At 39.4% G+C, this 17,370-nt stretch overlaps 2 protein-coding genes and 1 pseudogene across 3 annotated transcripts; all 3 read right to left on the bottom strand.

Annotated features, from left to right (window-relative positions):
• Positions 1-42: 42 nt before the first annotated feature.
• Positions 43-5,262, bottom strand: LOC147868346 (subtilisin-like protease SBT2.3; annotated as a pseudogene). Its single transcript, XR_015532368.1, has 10 exons — positions 5,170-5,262; positions 4,584-4,907; positions 3,649-3,992; positions 3,213-3,308; positions 3,039-3,111; positions 2,639-2,923; positions 1,982-2,313; positions 1,485-1,725; positions 1,053-1,342; positions 43-796 (listed from the first exon to the last, which is right to left on the bottom strand). The product of XR_015532368.1 is annotated as a subtilisin-like protease SBT2.3 (transcript).
• Positions 5,263-5,848: 586 nt separating this feature from the next.
• Positions 5,849-9,466, bottom strand: LOC147868347 (pentatricopeptide repeat-containing protein At2g03380, mitochondrial-like). The gene has a single exon (XM_087318154.1). The coding sequence runs from the start codon at positions 9,376-9,378 to the stop codon at positions 6,346-6,348; it is 3,033 nt and encodes a 1,010-aa protein (XP_087174280.1). The 5' UTR covers positions 9,379-9,466; the 3' UTR covers positions 5,849-6,345.
• Positions 9,467-11,917: 2,451 nt separating this feature from the next.
• On the bottom strand, positions 11,918-16,313 carry LOC147868348 (uncharacterized). The gene is made up of 4 exons (XM_087318164.1): positions 16,137-16,313; positions 15,396-15,506; positions 12,522-14,616; positions 11,918-12,439 (listed from the first exon to the last, which is right to left on the bottom strand). The coding sequence occupies exons 1-3, from the start codon at positions 16,206-16,208 to the stop codon at positions 12,523-12,525; spliced, it is 2,277 nt and encodes a 758-aa protein (XP_087174290.1). The 5' UTR covers positions 16,209-16,313; the 3' UTR covers positions 11,918-12,439; position 12,522.
• Between the last annotated feature and the right edge of the window lie 1,057 nt (positions 16,314-17,370).

Below are 17,370 nucleotides of genomic sequence, written 5' to 3' on the forward strand. Positions count from 1 at the left end.
GTTGAAGGAAAGAATGTGGTATTTTGTGAATTTGCATTAAGCTAAGAGCATGATTTGATAACTTAATGGTTCTACCACCCACTATATTAATATTACAACAAGACATTACATGCACAGGGCAATGTATTACGTGATGCATTGCCTATTCTAGTTTATTTTATATAATTGAGTTTTTCTAAACGATGTCTACATACATTAGTGTGGAGTGTGAAAAAGAGGATATGTATTATATTTAAGGGGATGGGAGAAAGGAAGGTATCGTGGAAAATTGATAAGGAGATGAAAAAGAAAGTGGTTAGAAATTTTCTTAAAGATATTTTCTTCCTCGTTTCCCCATCTATCATATTTTAATCTTGGGCTAGAGAAGCGTAGCTGCACTGCCACATCATATTAATGGGTTTCCCAAGACAAGATGTCATAGTGGTATGCATTATGTTGACAATTGGCTATATGGCCATTACTACCAGATAGTAATAGATGCCCAAAGTTGGGACTTTTACTTGTTTGAGTTGGAGTGATGGAGATGGAGAGTTCGTCTGCTGTTTGGGGCGTTTGTGAATTTTATGGGATCAACTGTTATTGCTCACTTTGTAGGTTTCAGATGCTGATGCAATGTTGAGAACCTTTCAGGGCACTATTCGGTTTGCAGTCAAGTTTGCTATGGTAATGGATGGTAAGTTCAGGTCACTGCCCTGGCCTGCTAATAGGAAACTATCACATGCAACACCTGTGGTATTTTGAACCACATCTGCAGCTCCAGATATAGCGCACAACAATTTCACATAGTCTTCGAATTCTGGATATAATAAAAAAAGAATTGTGAGGACTTGCAAAGTATAATGATGAAGTAGTAGAGAATTATTGGGCCAATCGCTTTAGCTTTTGAGTTATTTAAGTTGGTGAATCTTTAAAAAGAATTGGTTGTAAAAATTAACCAAAGTTTTCTGGAATCTTGAGCATAGCCCCATTTGTTTCTTTCCTCAACTATAGGTGCAACTTCTGTAGATTCTGGGTTGTGCCAGAAGAGGAAAGGGCAGTGAGGCCATACATACCTGCATCAAACACGATTCCCAGATCAACAGCTCCAGTAGCATTCCCAGCACCCCCCCTCCCCCAACAAAATCAAAGGGTGTTGCAAGGCCTAATGCAACAGTGGTGTTAGAAGAAGGATTTTGAGCAAGTAAAGGCTGCCCATTGTGATCTACAACAAATGCACTAGTCATCAAAGCTGAAGATATTGCTGCAGGGCTGATTGTGGGATATTTTTGCTTCACCAGTGCAGCAATGCCTGCAATGTAAGGGGTTGCCATGCTTGTCCTAGAGATCATGGCAAATCTTTGACCTGTTTAATTTTAGTATTTAAATACACTCGAGCATGATCTACTTTTGTGTTGGCATTGCACATTGAAATTCCATAAATGACATCTATTTAATTTGTGCTGATATAGAGAATTTGTCCAACAGCAGATTAGCATAAGGCTGACCTTGGTACTCAGTGGAATCTGCGCCAATAGTGAACCAATCTGCCCATATCATATTGCTGGGTACCATGGAATTTGGCTTTAAAACATCACCAACTTGACATCTCGCATTTGCAGTATCAGGTTCTCGCGACGAGAAACTTGCGACTTGTGGGTCTTGATTACTGAATCGAGCCTTTGCTTACCCCAGGATCTTTATCGTTGCAGTGAAATTATGTGTACAGGAATAAAAGTCCAAAACAGCCTGTAATGTTGTGACTTGTACTAGAAATCTTTGAAGTTGTCAAGCAGGCTATGTTTATTATGACTCTGATAATTAAGTATATGAACAGGATTTGTTTTCAGAACCTCTATGGTGTGAATGCCACTCAAACTATAATCTATAAATGGTAAGTGTGGGAAAAAGCTAGGCCCTCTTGCTAGGATGCTGGGATATATCTATAAAGGTGGTTGGGTGGAGCATAACTGTAGACAATGCAAGTTTTCCTCAGCAATCATACCTTATATCCATTTGAAGATAAGCCATTATTGCTGGAACCGAAAATGGTTGATTTGAAATGCTGATGCCATTCAAATCAACAGTTGTAATCATCACCACACCCACAGCAGACAAAGTTTTGATTGTATTTACAACATTGTTTAATGTCGATGTCCCAAAGATGAAATTTAGACCATAACTGCAGATTAATAATTTGCCCCGTACCATCTCCATGTTAAAACTAGTTGCATTTTGGCATTCATCATCATTTTGTGCATTAGTTCTATTATGATCTTGAAGAGCATCTGTCGCTAGCTAGTATAAAGTTGTACATAGTGTTTCCCGGAGTGTCAACTGTGAAGTAAAATTTCGATAAAAATAATGTGCAATAATCAAATCCAGTGTTGCCATGAGCTAGCTCACAAGAGGACTTAGACATTTTCCCATGTGGGGAAGAACCCACTTTCCCCCGTGTTTCCCCGATTATATGCTTAAGTAACTCGTATGTTCTGCATCTCCTGTGGAAGCTCATAACTCTAGGTCCTGATCTGTTTTGCTGGAATTGTATCAGGAAAATATCTCTGACTTCTTGTACCTATGTTGCTACGAGCTATCTAGATCATAATATGCAATGGTTGGGGGGAGGGGATGGGGTAGAGAAAATATAGATTTAGCTTACAGGCAAGCCCTGTTCCTTGGATAGTTGCATGGTTGCCAAGAATCATAAGAGTTTCGATATGTCCTGTCAGTGACACTTGCGGCAATGGAGCATATCCAGGGGCTGAAAGACAGAGTTGACTGAGGATAAGGGCCTTTGTTCCCTGCAGCTTGTGCTATAAATACTCCTGCTCGGCTCCCCGATAACATGGCCATATCGAAAACACTCAACAGGTGGGCCACTTGGACTTACAGACAAGCTTAAAATGTCTACATTATCTTTGACAGCCGGATTTGAAGTTGCAAACTCAACAATGATAATGAGTCTACTGAATATCATGCAATCCAATATGAGGTATAGCAAAGCCTTCAAGACAACGAAAAAAAATGAAATATCAAAGTGGAAAAATGAGGTGTCACACCTGCTCAATAGCAGCCACAACATCTGATATAAAGCCTCCAAATCCTTGGTATAGTGCTTTGTAGACTGCAATACTGTGCAGCGTAGAAAATATCATATGGGCACCCATTGACAAGGAGTATTTTCTTTGTTTATTCAACTTGTACGATATGAAAAGGATTGGAATTATTTTTACTGGGCACTTGGTGCCATGCCACTAGCAAAGCCAAAGCTTAAACCATCAACCAACACTTCATGTCCATTATTTCCAGCTGCCGTTGAAGTTGTATGACTGCAAACAGACAGACACACACAGCATGAAGAATCGGGCAGCATGGTGAGGCCTGTGATGAGCCCATGCATAACCCATAGGAGTCAATACGCCAGCGATTGACCCATCTGTTTGTGAACAGCTACGTGTGGACAATCTGGATAGCCATAGCCTGGTTTTGGAGGTTTATATACAGTTTAAAGAGCTGATATGGTAGCTAGCCCCTATAATACCATGAAACCCTAGGGTCTACCAAATTATAGCTAGATCATAGTTCTTCTGACCATGTCCACCCTCATGGTTGGCCACGAAATAATGAGTCAATAATTCATGAAAATGAATACCGCTGAAACACACTCACGTGCCATGACCAACAGCATCCAGTGGTGATGCAAAGTCCATGCCGGTATTGAATAGCCCATTGGCAATAACAGCTTTTGCAAAGTGCTGGGCTCCCACAAGCTTTCAGTTGCAAGAGCCACGAGGGAATTCGGTTGCAACTTCACAAGACCCTTTATAATGTGTAGCTTTAGGATATGTTTTGATTGTTTCATCAGAGAAACTAGACAACCCCAATCACAATACCCTCCCCAGCATTAATGGCACCACCTTCTGCCTTCCATTCCCCATTGGGTGGCCCTAGGTCTGTATTGTGCTGTCTCTTTCCATGAGTAATACCTCCTCCGCCTTCTCCAAAATGGAAGCCTATCATAAGCTACAGAACTGGTTATGACAAAATATTATGTGCTAAATTACAACGTCGAAACATATCCTTTATGAGCGCATTAGAAATGATGCATCCATAAATGCGATAGTGTAGTGGTAAAGCTTATGCTTTTTAACCTTCATCCAAGTCAAATGTCCATTCATATTTTGCCTGTGATCTTATATTACATAAAAATTGTAGCATTGTCTTAAGGTAATACTAATAAAATTATGCAGATCAATTATCAATGCTAAGCATCCACCAATCTGAAGGATGTATGCACATGATTAAAGGTACATTTCGATTTGCATCAGTACGTTATAGATCCATCTCTGTCTTACGTCAAGTAATTCAGCAAGTTTTCAAATTATGTGAATTTCACCAATTGTTATTATCTATACTAGATAGAGACTTCAGTTGTGTAGTGGTTTATTAATTGATGAGCACGGATTGTGGTTTTGTTACGCATGGAGAAATTTTGAAGGTTAAGAACATTCTGATATATGTCTGTAACATGTTGGGAAGGGATGAGTTTGTTGATTGGGATCTGAACTTAAGTTCCATAGATGGTGAGCTTCAGTTCACTCTACCTGCTCCTCCGAGATTAGAGCTGCAAAAGCATTGATGAGGTGAGTGTAGCTATACAGCTTCCTGTATATCCCAGGAGTGAAAGCTCCTTGAAGCGGGAGGTCATGAGAGTTAACCAAGTCTGAAGCATAAGCATGCTTACTGCGACTGCATGAATGGAGAGAAGAAGAAGATAAAATAAGAGAGAGATTGAATGTGTATGATTGGATTTTGTATGATAAGGGGGCCAAGATGTTTGCATTTGCAATCTTGACCAACACTATAAGCAAAGGATAGGCTTTTTCGCACCGCAGCCGTGGGCATGGGTGGCCAACATAATTGTATAGCTTCTTTGAACACGCATGGCATTAGTACAATTCAGTCATTCCCGTAGGAAATAGCTCTTGTTACTTTATCTTTACACGCTGGACAGCCACGTTTTAATGTGGGTGGACTCGTCACATGTCCAAATAGATGGACTCATCAAAGGTTCTTTACAAGATCGGAGGCTGTGACAATCAAACTTCATGAAGCTCTTCATCTCAATGATCTAAGAGGTTGTGACAATCATACATATGCTTGATGCTCTAGGTATTTGCTAGCCATCACCTTCTCAAAGACATCTGCAAACTCTTGATCCTTTGCCAATAGTTGGATCTTGGAATTTTGTCGGATGGTCAATGAAGTTGCTAATACAAACATGTCCTCTGTCCATCCTTTTTCACATAACATATGTGGAGAGAGTCGAGATTTGATGGGCATCCGAATCTGATACTGTCTAGGTGAGAGATATAGGACTTTCTCCCATTTTATGTGATTCTATATTTGCTTGCTTTCCCAATCAACTTTGAAATTATGAAATCCTAACCAATTCATCTAAATGTGGAGAGAGTTGAGGTTTGATGTGATCTGAAATCCAACATTGTCTAGGTGAGAGATTTAGGACGTTCTCAGTTTATTTTTTGATTTTCTAGTCATTCTTTGGAATTATGAAATCCTAACCAATGCATATAAATGTGTTAAACAAAAAGAAATTTATTAAAATAGACTTGCGATCAACATTTCAATGTGTGAATTGACCAAATAAGAACTTTCAAAAAGTAATCTTGCAATCAACAAAGATATTTTCATGCGAGAAATACAATCATCTTTTAATGCCATGTAATGATGGGCTTGACTGGTGGTAATTCATTTTCTTTTCTGTAATAAGAAATAGGCATTTTCAAGTTTATTTCAAAACATAAATTGTCTTTACAAAAATTTAAGTTCACCATTTCATATTATTCCTCTCCCATCACAAGTTATTTACAAGACAAAAGCAATGGGCAGCAGAATCTATTAAGCTACATTCTTTATTTCTTATCACATTGATCCAAACATGTTGAAATTTTCTGATTGATTGGTGTGAATGGCAGGTTGTTATGATTAAATGAAGTAAATGAAGGAATCCATGTGGTTATTCATATGCCACATCCTAGAACATTTTCTTAACATAGAGAAAAAGGAGTGACATTTTCACAATCGGATAAAATTTTGTGGCATTCTCACAATTTTGTGTACAGAGTGGCCTGGAGGTGTATGCCCTTCTTTATCCTACAATCATAGGTTATATGTTCGATTCCTGTCATCACATTCTGTTGCCAGAAATGGCAAAAGAACATTCCTCACAAAAAGGAAAATAAAAACAAATGATAGCTTCCTAGCTCATCACACTGCTTGTATCTCCACAATTAGGAGAAATGCATTAATTGAAGCATATATTTCTGCAACAATGAATGCATATTTTTACTCCCAAGATTCAGGTACCTTCCACGATTGACTCTTTGCTCTCCACTGTGAAATGATCTTTCCTGCTTCATCCTGCATGCCTGCAGCTGCATATATATTCCCCATGCACACATATGCTGAAGCACAGTTTGCATCCAACTCCATTGCTTGCTCAAAGGCCCATATGCCGAGCTCAACATTCATCCATTTCTGACACGCACCCAGAAATGCCAACCATAGCTGAATGCGATCCACTGATGAAACCTTTTCGATCACTGTTATGGCTTGGACAAGGTGTCCTGCACGGCTCAAAAGATCAACCATACAAGCATAGTGTTCTAAACTTGGAGTGAGATCGTAGACCTTTACCATAATATCAAAGACCCTTTGCCCCACTTCTGGTAATCCAGCATGACTGCATGTGGTCAGCAAAACAAGAAAGGTAATCGAATTTGGAACCATACCACGTCCCATCATTTTGTTGAACAAATTCAATACCCCTCTCGCATGGCCCAGATGAGCATATCCAGAAATGACTGTATTCCAAAACACAATATCCTCTAGTGAGAGCTCATCAATTATGTCTCGTGCTTTTCCAAGCATGCCACACTTGGCATACATGTCTAACAAAGACGTAGAGAGCATAATATCTTTCCCCACTAATCCCAGCTTGCTAACCTCAGAATGTATCTCCTCTCCCATCTTAAGGTATCCATTGTTGCCGCAAGCTTTCAAAACACAAGAAAAAGTGACTGAGTTTGGAGAGATACCCTTATCTCGCATTTGAGTAAAACAGTTCAGAACTTCATCACCAAAGTCATATTGGGCATATCCTGACATCAATGCGTTCCAACATACCACATCTCTTACTAGAATGTGATCAAACACTTCCTGTGCTTTTACAAGCTGACCGCACTTTGCATACATGTCCACTAATCCAGTGGCAAGAATAACGTCTTTTTGTAATAACCCTTGCTTGTCAATCTCTGCATGTATCTCTTCTCCTAGTTTGAGATGTCCTAATATTCCACAAGATTTCAAAACACTAATGAAAGTGGTGATATTTGGAGAGATGTTCACATTTCGCATCTGCATGTAGCATTCCAGGGCTTCATCAGCACGTCCATGTTCTGTATACCCAGCAATCAATGCATTCCACGATATAACATCACCTATAGGAAGCTTATCAAACACTTCTTGTGCCTTTGTTAGTGCATTGCATTTCGCATACATGTCAACTAATGCAGTGCCAAGGATTATGTCTTTTGCCATCAACCTATTCTTACTCACCTCAGCATGTATTTCTTCCCCCAAGCCTAAATTCCCAATACTGCCACAAGCGGTCAAAATGCACGCAAAGGTAACACTATCTGGAGAGAGGCCCTCATCTCTCATCTGTGTGAAACAGTCCATTGCTTCCTCACAAAGCCCATGTTGGATATACCCAGATATCAGTGCATTCCAAGCTACAACATCACGTACTAGAAGCTCATCAAACACTTCTTGAGATTTTCCTAGTACACCACATTTAGCATACATATCTACCAATGCAGTGCCAATCACGATATCTTTGTTCAATAGTCCTTGTTTGCTCACCTCTGCATGTATCTTTTTTCCAAGCTCAAGTGAGCTTATGCTACTGCAAATTTTCAAGACACAAATGAAAGTGACTGCATTTGGAGAAATCCCTTCATCTCGCATCTTCCAGAAGCAATTAACAGCTTCCTCACTACGCCCTTGCTGGGCATATCCACATATCAATGCATTCCAAGATACAACATTTCGAACAGGAAGTTCATCAAAGACTTTTTGTGCTTTACTAAGCACACCACACCTGGCATACATATCCACCAATGAGGTGCCAAGCACAATCTCCTTTTCAAGCAAACCCTTTTTTCTCACTTCAGCATGTATCTCTTCTCCCATCTCAATAGATCTAATGCTCCCACAAGCATTTAAAACACAAATAAACGTGACTACACTTGGGGAGAATCCCCCATCTCGCATCTGCTTAAAGCAAGTGAGAGCTTTATTTCCTAACCCATGTTGAGCATACCCAGAAATAAGAGCATTCCAAGATACCACGTCCTTCGTTGGGAGCTCATTAAAAACTTCATGTGCTCTCTGAAGCATCCCACATTTGGCATACATGTCAACTACTGCAGTGCCAAGCATGATATCTTTGTCCAATAAGCCCACCTTCTTCACGTCACCATGTATCTCTTCTCCCTTATCAATACATCCTATGGCACTGCAAGCTTTTAGAGCTGAAAGAAAAGTGACCCCATTTGGTGTGGTTCCTTCATCACGCATTCGCCTAAAGCAATCCAAAGCTTCATTACCAAACCCATGTTGAGCATACCCAGAAATTAATGCATTCCAAGATACAACATCTCGTGCTGGAAGCTGATCAAACACATCTTGAGCTCTAGAAAGCACACCAAATTTTGCATACATACCAACAAGAGCTGTACCAAGCACAACATTTCTTGGCAAAAATCCAAGATTCTTCGCCTCGTTATGTATAGCTTCGCCCATCTCAAGAGATCCTACAACATTGCAAGCTTTCAAAGCACAAATAAAAGTGACTTCATTGGGAGACAAACCCTCACCTCTCATTCTCCGGAAGCAATCCAGAGCCTCATTACCAAATCCATGCTTTGCATATCCACCAATGAGAGCAGTCCAAGCTACAACATCTCGTTCGGGCAGCTTATCAAACACTTCACGTGCTTTGGACAAAGCACCACATTTTACATACATAGTAATAAGAGCTTTCCCAATATACACATCCTTTGGAAAAAACTGCGCCAGCAGAATCTCATTGTGGACTTGTATGGCCTTGGATAGGTCTTTAGTTTTACCACAGGACTTTGTCAACTCTAAAAGAGCATTCCTTTGTTTCTGAAGCTCTGCTCTGTTTCCATCTGTCTGAATCCTACCATCCATCCACAATGCTTCTTTACTCCGTTTATGCTTCCTATTTTCCAAGGTTTGTGAAGGATCTCTGAAGAATTCATCCCTCACCAAATTCACGGATTCACAAGCCATTTTGTTTCTTTCAGAACTGAGTGCAGAACAGGGCTGTCTGCGCCCAAGCAGGAATCATCTCTCTCTATCTCGCTCTCTCTTTGTAAATGTAGAGTATATATATATATTCCAAAAACTGTGGAGTGTATATATTAAAACAGGACAACATTACACAATCTCTCTTCCATCCATCATTTGTGATCATTTGCAAAAGCTTGGCACAATACACGGCATCTCCCAAACATCCAAGGATATGTGACCATGGTCTCTATGGAAGTCCTTGGGAACAAGATACATGCGTATCAACTCTTTTGACACATTGAAGCATATCAAGAATGATCCATTGTCTACGTACGAAAGGACAAAGCGCGATTGTCGTTTAATATGAGGAAACGTTACTAGATGTAGTCACACTTTACAAATTTGGAATGAGCAAAATCTAAATATGGGTCAAGCTACAAGCTGAAAACATCACACGTCTTTGTGATTGTTGTAAATAAGTAAGTAAAATATGTGTATATGATGTGATGTATTTGGGTGTGTGTTTTACTCATCCTTTTTGGAAGTCCTCCACATTGCATGGAGATGATCCCAAGTTAGATTTTAAGTTAAGAGCACAATTGTAGCTAGATTACTACTCAATATTGTTGACGTGATTGGCACGTGCCATCATATTAAATGTACACATGCATTGAAAATAGAAACTAGGATAGGTTGGATATTGAGCAAAAATGTTGCATTCTATACCTAAAACAAAATAGAAAACACATTTCACTCTCAAAAGTTTCACACATGAGGACATCACGCATGGTTTCAAGAACCTGGAATGAGAACAAAATCATCATCAACAATTGAGAATGCTTCGTATCTCAACTCAACTAGAGGACTAAATATTGAAATATCCAAACAACGAAATTGGGAAGCAAGCTTAGTTTTTCAATCTAGTTTCCCTTTTTAATGTTATAACATTAGAAAATCCCCCACCTACAAGGTATGTGAGGATTTTGTATAAAGATCATCTATTCCATGGGTTACCTTGGCACCTTATGGATGCTAATATATCGTTTCTCTCCCACACATACAATGACTCCAAAGAGTGCTTAAAAGAGGTAACAACATTTATGGAAATGTTGTATTGGTTTTTCATCAAATGCAAGAGGTTGTAAGGGTGCAATGGCAAGCTAAAGTTTCAAAAAGACGAATATGATTTGTTGAGACACCACTTCTAGAACTTCAAATTTAGCAAAGGGGAGAACAAGATATCCAACCTACCCTAAAAGACAAAATGATTTGTTGAGACACCACTTGTAGACTTTCAACTTTAGCACGTAAAGACAAGATACCCGACCCAATCTAGCCCTTCGTTTTGTCCATAGAAAAGAAAAAAATCGAAAAAGACATTACTGCCAAAGCAAATTTTTAAAACATTGCCTTTAAACTTTAAAGTATATGATAGACATCTGACATCCTACTAATCGGAGTTGATAATTTATTGTGTGTACACATTCATGAGATCACCATATTGAAATTCTTAAACCACTATATTAACCTAAAAATTAGTTCGATTCTTCAATAATGAGTTGCATCCATGTAAAATTATTCACACTTTTAAGTTTGAAATCTTCTTAATATCTACTTCTCATGACTCCAAGATCGAAATTATAACAAGGCAATGCTAAATAAGAGCACTTTGCATTGGATATGATTGGACCAGGAGTCCACTAAAGCTCCAAGTTGCATAGTTTGGAAGACTTGCCTATTAGATCACAATGGAAAACCTCCACACAACACAAAGAAAAGCTCAACACAGATCTCAGTTTGTGTAATGTTGCAACACCATTAACACACAACATTGGGAAATTTTGCTTTTCAAGGGAATGTTGACAGCTCAAAAGTTCACATTCACAAATGCAAGACACAGCCGCACCAATGCACATGCATGCATTAAAATAGAAATTGGGTCAACAAATATTAAGAGGGAAAAGAGGATGTGTCACATTTGTTTTCTAAACTTCCCAAGGCCATGGAATTCAAGATTTCCAAGAAGGTTCTACTTTCCGGTAAGTGCCCATTGAGGAGAAAATCATTACCAACAACATTTGGAGTGATCTTTTATATTCCAACGGGTGTCAAAACCAAACCAACAGAAGACCCCAATACTGAAATTTAGCGTTTAGCTAGTTTTATATTTCACCTTTTACATTTTGTTCTTATTTTTGCCATTTGAAAACACCCTGCAAAGATAGCTAGGAAGCTGGTTCCATGGGTCATCTTGTCCCCCTCCCATATACATTAATACATCAAGATCATGATGTGGAAAGGCCATTATTGCCAATGAATAGAGATGCTCCCTTTACCAAAACTAGTGAGCACTGAGGACATACCGATTCATGCACAAGCATGAAACATATACCGCATAACCTAAATCTGTCAATGGAGGTAACCTCAAGTACAAATTTGGACAAACACCACACACGCCACCCCTGAAAGTGGAGGAAATTTTCTGCTGATTATGTAAAAACAGCATGCCATTTAGAAGGATGGCTATCACACGATCATAAACTTATCAATGTAGCCCTATCAAATTCTTATATAGCACAGAATACATGCCCGAGTTTCACCCCTTACTATTGGAAAACCAAATGCCATCACATATGGCAAATAATGCCACTGGGGGTTGGTTACAAGCTGCCATTATTTTCAAAATAACAGAGAGGAAGGCTTACATTGAAGGTAAAGTTGTTGCATGTAGTGTGTCATTCAAGACACCAAAACAAAAAGAAAAGTGAAATTGAAATTCCCATGTCAAGACCATAATCAGGCCCAAGACAGTAGAATCTAGATAGCTCTGAAGATAATTATCTTTGTATCTCTTGTCAAGATTTGCATCCATAACTCTAGTGTAAGAGGAAATATACTTCATCCCTCCATGTCCACAAATCAACCAAGGCTGGAATACAGGAAAATACAGCAAATTCACACTTGGGCATTTAGATCCATTGACCTTCCCAAGAGATTCACATTGTTTCTTCTGTAGATGATGCGTCATATAACACATGGTTACTTCACCAGCTCCATCTATCTGCATTAAAATGGGAGTAGTTTAATTGGAGATCAAGAATGTGTAAATTCTAGAAATTCATTTATCCAAAATTCATACTCACTTCATGAAGAGAAGAAACCTCCTAGTTTTTTTGCAAAGTCATCTTCGTCATCATCGTCATCAAGCACATAATCATCATCCCCAGATGCATTTTCTCCAGATTCCAGATCTAATTTCAATCTATCGTCTAAAGAATCAACATCATCCTGAGCTTCCTGATCGCTTTGATATGTTCCTTCATTATTGTCCTCTGATGAAGATCTTGACATGATTTCTTCTGGAAGAGATGTCAGATTTGTATCATGCACACTACGTGGTTCTAGATGTTTCCACTTATCTTGCTCTTCACGGACTTCTCCATCCTCGATCTCTTTAGAAATTTCAGCTATTCCTTTGATCTGTTCTTCATGTGTTTCCTTTGTGCTCTCATTAGACTCCACCTTCCGTTTTCCTTTCAACAGCAAGCTCAAGGGCTTTGGTCCCTCAAATTCAATAGGTTTACGTTCAGCAACACTTCCTTTCTGGTATGTTAAGGTACTTTCTATTTGCACCCTTTCTACCTTAGATGTTGATGCCATGGAGCCAACACTCTTTGCAGATACAGATGGCTTTGCATCTGCATATTTTACATGCATTGCAACAGACTTGATTCTAAGTCCATTTTCTTCACGATCTTTAGTAACAGTTTCATGTTTCGCTATTCGCTCTGCCTTGATCTGTGCCAAGCTTTTTGGTCCACTGAATTCTGACATCTCTTGATTAATCTGAGGTTTCTTTGTTTTCGATAATAAGTGGGCTCTTGCATCAGATAAAGGAGCAATCTCAGCGGAAACAGTCAGATCCTTATCCTTGATTTTAGGTTCTTTTCTAGCACGATCAGCTACAACATGTCTATTGGGAGAGTTCCTTAATGAGGTTCTTGCAGGACTAATTCTGGCTACAAAACCACTATCAGGACTACTTCCTGCATTATGGTGTGGCCTTTTTATGCCAACATTTCGAGAAGGCTGCCTAATGGTCTCTTTTTCTTGTAGATCTCGCTGAGATTTCCGCACCTCCATGTAGTCTTCTCTTCTATTGGAATTTCTTGCCTCTACATGCTCACCTGTGGCATTCCTCCGACGTTTACTTAGATGTGCACGAAGATCACCAGCATCAGAATACTCCTCTAATGACCTTTTTGGCATTTCTACTGTTCTAGTATTGCTCAAAATAAGCTTATGATGTCTTGTGTGTTCTAATGAAGCATCATTACGATCATATCCATGCTCACTACGTTGGAGCTGATGTGGTTTCTGGTGTCTTTGGGCTGATAAATTATCAGATCTTGCTTGAGGAGCTCGTACAAATGCCAATGATTCATCACGAGCTTTCATCCTTCCTCGACTATCTGGCAGAGGCGAGTATTCACCATCTTCCCTTTGGTCAAAATCATTATTCTCCAGTTGCATAGGTGAACTTCTTCTCCGAGTCTCTACTGCTCTTGAAACATTATGGTTCCTGCTATTACCACCAAAGTGGATAGATTCTGTCTTCTCAGTTTCAGACAAAGGCTTCTGCCGTGATCTAGCCATGGATAAACCCTGTTTAGATCCATTGATTTCACTTTGAATAGTATTTGAAACATCCTCTGCAAACTGAGACTTTATTAGCTTATTAGCTTTAATCCACCCCTTTTCCTCTCTTGAAGAAGGGGCAGATACAATAGAATTCTCAATGGCCTGACCTCTCTTTGAATCAGTGGGTATCCGAGGTGCCTCTTCCACAGGTATGAGAGTTTTTGGAGGGACAAACTTAGGTTCACTCCCAGAAAGCAGCGGTTTTTCAGGCCTCTTCTCAAACTGTTGAGGAGTTGATCCATTCCCTTTAGAAGCAGACACCATTTTGTTGCTCATTAAGACTTCATTTCCATATGATGTCTTCGAAGATGTCTTTTGTTGCAATCCAGCAGTGGCAGTTGATTGGAGAGGTGGACCATGCAAGAAGGGACATTTCTCTGCCTTGGAACAATAGCCTTGTGAGAAAAAATAGCATGGTGTGCTGGTCTTATTTGCTGGCACTGCTGAAGCTCCAAAAACAGATGCAACGGAAGGAGTAGCGCTAGGGGTGGGAGATTGTAATGCAGGTGATGCTGATGTTAGCTTCACCTCAAGGGGCTGCGAGTAAACCCAACACAAATATAGCTTAAAATATGGTTCATATATGTTACCATACCTTGACATCAAACAAAGCAAATAAGAATTGATTTTTATGAACAATCTAGTCAGGGCCCTCCCTTATATTAAGATATGAACCATTCATACAAAGAGAAACAATCTGCTTCCGGATGAAATTGGCGTCAGTTCTATGACATCTAGATAAGTTATCTCACTCTGTTAAATTTAAAATATGGCATCAAATCATGCCACAAAACCAAGCTTGTAAGGTAAGTTTTTCTTCTTCGCGATCTATTAAATATATTGGGAGATGTTACAACAATGATAAAAAAGTTAAGTTCTTTATTTAGATAATCTTGAATAAACAATGATTAAGAGGACGCCTTAAACATTTAGTCTCTGACTAAAAATAATACCCCATGCCTAGGTTCATCGGCTGACTAGAGGCTTAGGTGCAGGACACATTTTCTACTACACCTAGTTCTACTACACCATACCATAGCCATTGACATTGTGAGTTAGATGGGCTCTTCTCTCGCCTTAAATTTGACTCCTAAGGCATACCAGCAAAAACATCGCATGAAATTGTGTTCATCGTACAGTTATGCTCCTAAGTATACCTGATTAAGAATGGCATGGATAAAGCCATACATCCACATGCAACTGGGCTTACCTCTTGCCATATGGTAGGGTCCACAGTGTGTGTGCAGACAAGAGAACAAAGGACTGCTTTTATTTCCATAAATATACTATAGAAACTTCACAGAATTACAACTCACCGGATGTCTGAAGGAGCAATTTGGGTTAAGGCAGACTTTGTACAACCAATACCAGCAATCACGAGGGTTCATCCGAGCTTCTTCGCTATGCCGAAACTCGCAATTATTTCCCTGTAAGAGAAACAGAGCATTGTAATCTACACAGTTTGCTATGCTCATTTAAACAGGAAAGAAAATTAGGGTATCCTATTTTATACTTTCCATGCTCGTTTAAACAGAAAACTAACACTTTTCATATCATAAGATTTGGCAATAACAAAGATGCTTTGACCTCATCATCCTTTCCTGCTCAAAAATAGTTCTTAGGGATCATTTAAAACAAGTTTCGATGATGGATCTATGGTGCCAGAACCAGATATTGAGTCCCCTCTCATCAACCTTAGAAGACAATCAAATCATAAACGCTATTGTTTCACCAACATTAGCCATGGCCCAAGTATGATACAGGACACGAATCCTTTGAAAAACTTTTACACTCCCTTCATTGTATCTGATGTAATAAGCTTCCTTAAACTTCAAAATTGTGAGTAACAAAATCGATTTATTCTAGAGTACAAGTTTCCTCTGCCTCATTTTCTCTGAGCTAACGAAAGACCTTACCGTGTGCAGAAAGCCCTAACTCTGTCGAAGGGGAAACAAAAGGGTGGGAGACTAAGACAGGCACAGGAAAATTATATATATATATATATATATATATATATATATGCATACAGAGAGTGAGAGCGATGGAGAGATAGATACCTTTTTGCAAGTAAGGGGAGAAGCCAAGAAATATACACAGTCCGTGTTGCGTTTCTGCACCTCTTCATCCATGGTAGCTCTGGGTTCAATAACCCCAAAATTGTTGCTGTGTTGTTGGAGGAGGAGGAGGAGGAGGAGGAGGAGTAGAAGGGGCAAGGGTTCAAGAACAAGACAAAAGCGATGGGCACCTACTCACTCCCTCCTTCTCTCTCTCATCCAAATATGGCCAGGAGTTGCTAGAGCTACCAATGCTTGAAAGCACTGGTTGGCCAGCCTCTCTATGTACTATCTCTCTCGGGTCGGTGGTACTGAAAGGTGAAATAAGAAATCTAGCGCCCCAAGCGATGGCGTATTGTACTGTATCACAAATAGTTGAACTTTTGCCCATGGGATTTCGTTCATTAATACGCTTCATATCGACTGTATGACAATGAAATCACTGAAGGACGAAGGGCAGAAGTTGGTGATACAATTGATTTCGTTATGTGTGTCATATGAATTGTTGTGCCACCAAGTTGTATACCCAATTCTAATCATGCCACTTTCTCATGTTCAACGCCATCGAGAACCATGGTTGTGCACGTTCCAATTGGTAGTATAGTTCTTGTTGTTCATCCACTTCCAGCAACACAATAGCTACCTCGTCAATGGCACGATGAGAATGTGAAAAGCACCTTCGTATCCATGCTTTGCAAGACTATGTGGAAACACTTCGGTTCCTCGACTTCTCCAACACAACAACTAAGGATTTGGTGGATTGCATTCGTGACATGGCCTAGTTGAATCCTAGCCATATGTTTACATCATAAGCCTCCACTAGGCCTCCCCATGAATGAGTTACACTTTTGGCAAGTTGTCCAAAGGATAATATTCCTCAACCATTCATTGATAACGAGGCGTAAAAGCTCATTTTCTATGAGTGATTCATAATTGAAATTAAAACCTCATTTGGGATTTGGGATTTAAGTTCCAAAGTCCGTTATGTAATACCCATCCAACGTCATCAAGTATTCATTCAGATAAAAAAAAAACATTTTATAACCTCGTGAAACAAGAGAATTATGCAATCACTATGGCGAAGTTTGATTGGGAAAGACATCGAGAAATTGTAAAGCATGGGCAATTTGATGATTCTAGGATTGGAACAAGTGTATTTAGAAAAATCCATCAAATGTGGATCAACAAGAAGGAAATCATTCACCCATAATCAACTTTATCGAAATGATTGGTTCAT

The sequence above is a fragment of the Azolla caroliniana genome, unplaced genomic scaffold (genome assembly GCF_043228905.1).
Source record: "Azolla caroliniana isolate FFs.n. ecotype wild unplaced genomic scaffold, voAzoCaro1.0.p SCAF_1, whole genome shotgun sequence".
Classification (NCBI taxonomy): domain Eukaryota; kingdom Viridiplantae; phylum Streptophyta; class Polypodiopsida; order Salviniales; family Salviniaceae; genus Azolla; species Azolla caroliniana.